Below are 6,391 nucleotides of genomic sequence, written 5' to 3' on the forward strand. Positions count from 1 at the left end.
CCAAGAAAGTTTTTCCATAGATCGACCTGTAGTTCTATGTGTCGACCGGTAGCAAGAAATTTTTTCCATAGGTCGACCTATAGTTCTATGTGTCGACTTGTACTGCTATTTTTCACAAAAAATAATTTTTCATGCATGTTTGATGCATGAGACCTTTCACCCATTGTTTCCAAATACTTGTATGCTTCCTAATGCTAAGATACACATGGAGATTAAGAGGATATCGTCCAATATACATTTACTCAAGTATCCTAGTTTTGACATCATACAAAACACATCTAACAGAAGTTGTACTCACCCCCCCCCCCCTTCGCAGGTGTCGCCTGTTTTAGGATCGAGATCAAGGACGTGATGGGTCATCATGAGGGGGAAGAATTCACATTGGACCAAACATTCACCTAAAGGTCAAAGATTCACCCAAACAAGTGAGAGAGACACCACATATTCACCCAAAATCTTAAGGTAATAGGTGTATGGGTCCTCTTATTTATAAAGTGCTCAACCTTCACTTTTCTAAGCAATATGAGACTTAGAACTCACACTTGTTTGTCAATAATTTATCTCTTAAGTGTGAGTTCATCCACTATGCTCCCCCTCAAGCGGAAGCTCTTTCATCCACATGCTTGTACTGGCGTTGAGAGACACTTTTATCTCGTCATGGGCACTTCAACGGAACACAGACCCTGACCACCATGTCAGGAAGACTTTTGACACAAAGAGCTGGTCCCTTATTCAAATCGAGCTCTGATACCACTGATGGGTCATCACGAGGGGGAAACATTCACATTGGGTAAAAATTTCACCTAAATATCAAAGACTCATCCAAACAAATGAGAGAACACCACATATTCACCCAAAAACATAAGGTGATAGGCGTATGAGTATTCTTACTTATAAACTGCTCAACCTCCACTTTTCTAAGTAATGTGGGACTTAGGACTCACATTTGTTTCTCAAAACAACTCACACTGAGCGTAAGCGGCGCTAGTGGCGGCTTGTAAGCGGCACTTGAGAACTTATTCGAATTTTGCAACGCATTAAGTGAAGTGTTGCAATACTTTGTAATATTTTGTGTGAAGTGTTACAACATTTGGTTAAAATGTGTGTTTCATCAAGGGTCGTAGTCTTGTAAAACATCACCATTTAACCTATAAATAAGATATTTCTGATTTAGAAAAAATATAACATATATAACTCTCCTCTTCAGTGTAAATTTCATATTTTTGTTTTTCTACTTATGAGTTTTTATTTATTTTGTAGAAACTCGAATATCAATTGAATTATCCTAGATATTCCTGCACATAGATTCTAAAACATTTATAGAGTACTTGAAATACTATTAAAAAAGTGATTACATGCCCAATTCTAACCTCGATTAATTTACATGAACTTACTATAGTATTTGAATAAACAAACAAGGTCTCAACATCTTTTTTCATGTGACACAACAAAACAAACCAATCCAGCAAAGTAGAACTGGTTCTCCAAAACACCATTCCCATTATTATATTTACAAATGGAAAACTCATTTATTTTGATGCACTAGAACGGATCACTATTGACTCCCACATACCTCCAACAGATATTTTGTCAGATTTTTCACCAGCTCATCCATCCTCATGCTGTCTTCTTCATCCATCTGCATCAAGGCTTTAGCAATTAAGAATTTCACTTCCTCCCAACATTACAATTAGAAAAGTACAAGCAAACAAAGATTTGTTAAAAGGAATATTACTTTTAACATTTCTCTTACATATATGCTTTTCTTAATAATGAGACAATAATTACTACAACTCATACTCAACATAATTAAAGTAGGTAGCTTCATACCTGAGCAAAAATGTTAATTACAAGAACTGAAGGACCAAATGGCAATATGCTACTACTGGTTATAGTGAGATTGAACTTTTCAAGCAATTCATGTATTTTGAGCACTATGTCCTTTTTCTTCTCACAATGAATTCTAACCAGTACTTCCTTTTTCATGACTCTAGCTTCAACCTCAAGCAGTGATTCTGAGTACTTCCTTTTATTTGATGAAGCTTGAGATTTCCACTTGAATATTTCTGGATTTACTGTATTATCTTTTTTTTTATTATTCTCCAATTCTTTAATTCTTTTCTGAAGCTGTTTTGTGTAACTCACAGCTTCACTAAGTACATAGCACTTGTCCATCTATAGTTAAAAATTCAAAATATCAGTCATAAAAAATTAATTAACCTTTAATATTCAGTTATAATAGATTACAACATGTTTGTATAAGGCAACAAATCTAATTAATTCCATAATAATACAGCATTAAACAATAATTCTCTATGTAACAAAAAAAACCATGATAAGTATATATAAGTCAATGAAAAGCATAGGTGTATTATGATTGATACAAGACAAATGCAATAAAGCCTATACCTTTCATTTCATCTAACAGTGTTTTTTTTTGGAATAAGTTCATCTGACATGTTAGTTTATAATATATTATCTTGATTTTTATTTATTGGAAAATGACAGATGAATTATTGAAATCCCCACTTTATGCTAGAAATATTTATCTAAAATATTATGAGTACATCTGAGATGATTAATTAATTAACAATTTGTTTATTTAAGTTTATTTACAGACATAAACAAGTTTATAGAAATGGTTCTCACATGCATGTATATATATATAAAATTGTTTTTAACTTATTTTAATAATAACTTTTTAAAGATAAATAAAAATAAAAATAAAAATTTAGCTTTCATATAATGTTTAATTTTTTTAACTGCAAGAAAATTTGAATGAAGAAGCTAACCTTTTTCAAGCCAGGTATCATAGCTGAAAGTGTTATAATACTCTCAGTCAATTCCCTTCTCCTTTTCCTCTCAGCCATCAAGTGATCTTGCACTGTCTCACAAGAACTTCTAACCCTCTTTGTTGCTTCCTTCGTCTTTTTTTCATCTTTCTTCGCACTCTTTCTTTTATGTGACATTGGTTCGATAATCGGTTCAATACTTGAATTACCAAAAGATAAAAGATATGTAGCTGGAGAACCAGCACATGATCTTTCCAAAGAAATTATCGAGTTTGAACTAAAACTTTTGTGGATTGCTTCAATATTCTCGTGATCAAAGGACAGAATACTATTTGTGGGACTTGTAACACCACCTTCCATATTAATATTTCCTGCAGAAATTGAACTATTGTTTTGGGTTTCATTGGAACAAAGATAAGAAAAAGGTTCACATTCTGGTTTCTCAAGGATGATATCTTTGAGAAACTCTTGCTCATCAAATGAGTTAGTACTTTGATTCATCACTTCATCTTCCATTTCCTATGGAAAAAATATATACCAAGTACTATCAGTATTCAATTATATAAAGTTTGTGAAATCATAAACTATGAAATTTAATTTACCATATAAGAAATCAGATTCTCCAATGATTCCTCCATTTTTATGCACACTGAAAGAGTACATCTAGCGGTGCAACTTATATAGTGAAATTATAAGGCAATTCTTGTGTCCACTTAATTCACGTTTTAGATGGAGTGGTCATGACCATACATATTTTTTATATTATAAAGTCGATATTTTCGATACACAATTATAATGATTAATTTCGACTATAAAACATGGTAAAATTCTCATTCAAAAAAATTTAATATTGCTTTATAAACATGACAACAATATCGGTGCCGTGGATACTGTCCAAATCCGTCAATTTGACCGAAAAATCTGTTTTGATTAGACTCACGTTTGAATTTTAGTGTTTTCTAATTTTAAAATATTATTATAGGATGGGTAATAGTTAGTAGGGATGTTCATGGGTGTGGATCGACCAACGAATTCATTGACCTAAACTGAACCAATCTATCAATTTTTCAAACTCATTTATTCACGGGTATATCCAACCCAACCCATAACAAATCGTATAGTTTTGGTTTGGATAACAAAAAAAATTAATATTGCTTTATAAACATGACAACAATGTCGGTAGCGTGGATACTGCTCAAACCCATCAATTTGACGGAAAAATCTGTTTTGACTAAACTCACATTTGAATTTTAGTGTTTTCTAATTTTAAAATATTATTATAGGATGGGTAATAGTTAGTAGGGATGTTCATGGATGTGGATCGACCAACGAACTCGTTGACCTAAACTGAACTACCTATAAATTATTCAAATTCATTTATTTACGGGTATATCCAACCAAACCCATAACAAATCGTATAGTTTTCGTTCGGATAACAAAAAAATTTAATATTGCTTTATAAGCATGACAACAATGTCAGTACCGTGGATAGTGCCCAAACCCGTCAATTTGACGGAAAAATCTGTTTTGACTAAACTCACATTTGAATTTTAGTGTTTTCTAATTTTAAAATATCATTATAGGATGAGTAATAGTTAGTAGGGATGTTCATGGGTGTGGATCGACCAACGAACTCGTTGACCTAAACTGAACCAACCTATAAATTATTCAAACTCATTTATTCACGGGTATATCCAATCCAACCCATAACAAATCATATAGTTTTGGTTTGGATATTGAATTTGAATTTTGCAACTCACGAGTCCGTTGACCCAACTCATTGATGTGCTTTATTTTTTATTATTTTTATTATTATTTGAAGTAAAAATATAAAATTAATATCTCATTAATAATCATAATTTTTCCAATTTTTTTATACTCCACCAATAATACTAGAAGATCAATGAGTTTACGCCATTGTAAGATTAAACATTATTTCTTATACTCTTTTGTATCATTTTCTAACTTATGTATTTTATGGAAATAAGGTGTCTTGATGAATTTTATATTATTATCAAGTGTTATGTCATGTTGATGAATTTTATTATATATTATATGATGTGTTTCATCGAATTTGAGTATTATAAATGAGTATGATTGTATTGAGTTGTATTATATTTTTTTAAACCGACAAAAAGAATCATAAAAAAATATTTTTTATTAAAAATACAATCTGCAAACCCAATCCAACTCAACCCATAAATGAACGGATCGATTACGGTTGGTTTTGACAATGAAATTGTGGGTTGGAGGAAGAACACAATTCATTGATGTTTGAACGAGTTGGATAACGGGTTGGGCCAAACACCCATCCCGTATACACCCCTAAACATTAGCATTTATCCTAAATTTGTTCCTGAAATGCCTCATTAATAATTTAAAATATTTAATTTTACCAATTTAAAATATTTAATTTTGATATTTTAAAATATTAATTGTTTGATTAACATATTAATATTTGAATTGTATTCCATTATTTAAAATATTTGAGATATATATATTTAAAGTTTAAAAAAATTATTTTAATTTATTATTTTTAATGTTCGTTTATGAGTTTATGAAAATGAACTATTTCAATTTTCAAAAAGTTATTATGATCGGAGATATCTAAATTCGTTTGAGATAGATTTTAGTTCAATTATTTATTTTGTTTAGGTTTGGGGTGAGAAATAGATATTCAATTAAAATCTGATTTTGTACGAAAAAGATATAACGTGTCTCAGTCGCATCATATTGTTATGCTTATTCCTGTGTATTTAGGATTGAGTTGATTCTCGTCCCACCCAATTACTATAACTATTGTTGAGTAACTAGGAGTCACTTGGAACTCAAAGACTTATCCTCATAGTAAGAGGTATGGGTGTTCGCAGTGTAGTTTGGAGCTCAAGATGTTCTTGATTTCATCAACGACGGTTACGTTCAGGTTGAACTTCCAAAAAATGCAACAGATGCGCAGAGAAATACTCAGCGTGATCTGAGGAAGAAGGATCAAAAGGCTATGTTTTACATCCATCAGTGTGTGGATGCGAATGTGTTTGAGAAAATCATTGATTCAACAACGGTGAAGGTTGCATGGGACACACTGTTGCGATGCTATAGTGGTGATACATCAGTGAAAAAGGTGAAGCTTCAGTCTCTACGTAAGCAGTATGAGAATCTCAACATGAAGAACAATGAGAAGGTACCTGACTACATCTCTAGAGTGATTCTGATCACAAATGAGATGAAGTCGTATGGAGAAACTCTTTCTGAAGAAAGTATCATTGAGAAAGTACTTAGATCTCTTACTCCTCAGTTTGATTACATCGTTGTAGCAAATGAACATTCTAAGGATTTGAGCACCATGAGAATAGAAGAGTTGCAAAGCAGTCTAGAGGTGCAAGAGTTGCGTCTGACTGAAAGAACCTCTAAGAGGGAGGTATAGCAGGCTCTACAAGATTCTTTTGTCAATAAATATCATAAGCAGTCTGGGTCAGAAGCCAAGAAAAGACATGGTAGGTCTTAGAAGTCAGAAATCTCAACTTCTAGGAGTCAGAAGGGAAAGGAGAAGTATGAGATCCACTACGCCAAAAATGACTTTTAACAGCGCATCTTAGACA

At 32.1% G+C, this 6,391-nt stretch overlaps 1 protein-coding gene across 1 annotated transcript; it reads right to left on the reverse strand.

The window, feature by feature from the left end:
* Positions 1-1,302: 1,302 nt before the first annotated feature.
* LOC127126920 (transcription factor bHLH18) lies at positions 1,303-3,555 on the reverse strand. The gene is made up of 4 exons (XM_051055955.1): positions 3,395-3,555; positions 2,793-3,311; positions 1,831-2,175; positions 1,303-1,639 (listed from the first exon to the last, which is right to left on the reverse strand). The coding sequence occupies exons 1-4, from the start codon at positions 3,428-3,430 to the stop codon at positions 1,556-1,558; spliced, it is 984 nt and encodes a 327-aa protein (XP_050911912.1). The 5' UTR covers positions 3,431-3,555; the 3' UTR covers positions 1,303-1,555.
* Between the last annotated feature and the right edge of the window lie 2,836 nt (positions 3,556-6,391).

Source organism: Lathyrus oleraceus, chromosome 3, assembly GCF_024323335.1.
Source record: "Lathyrus oleraceus cultivar Zhongwan6 chromosome 3, CAAS_Psat_ZW6_1.0, whole genome shotgun sequence".
Classification (NCBI taxonomy): domain Eukaryota; kingdom Viridiplantae; phylum Streptophyta; class Magnoliopsida; order Fabales; family Fabaceae; genus Lathyrus; species Lathyrus oleraceus.

Bases quoted from the DNA above. Each gene is read 5' to 3' on its own strand.
- LOC127126920 (XM_051055955.1), bottom strand. From the start codon at position 3,430: ATGGAGGAATCATTGGAGAATCTGATTTCTTATATG. The intron at 3,312-3,394 runs GTAAATTAAATT...TTTTTTCCATAG, and splicing joins AGAATCTGATTTCTTATATG to GAAATGGAAGATGAAGTGAT. The intron at 2,176-2,792 runs GTTAGCTTCTTC...TTTTAACTATAG, and splicing joins TGATACCTGGCTTGAAAAAG to ATGGACAAGTGCTATGTACT.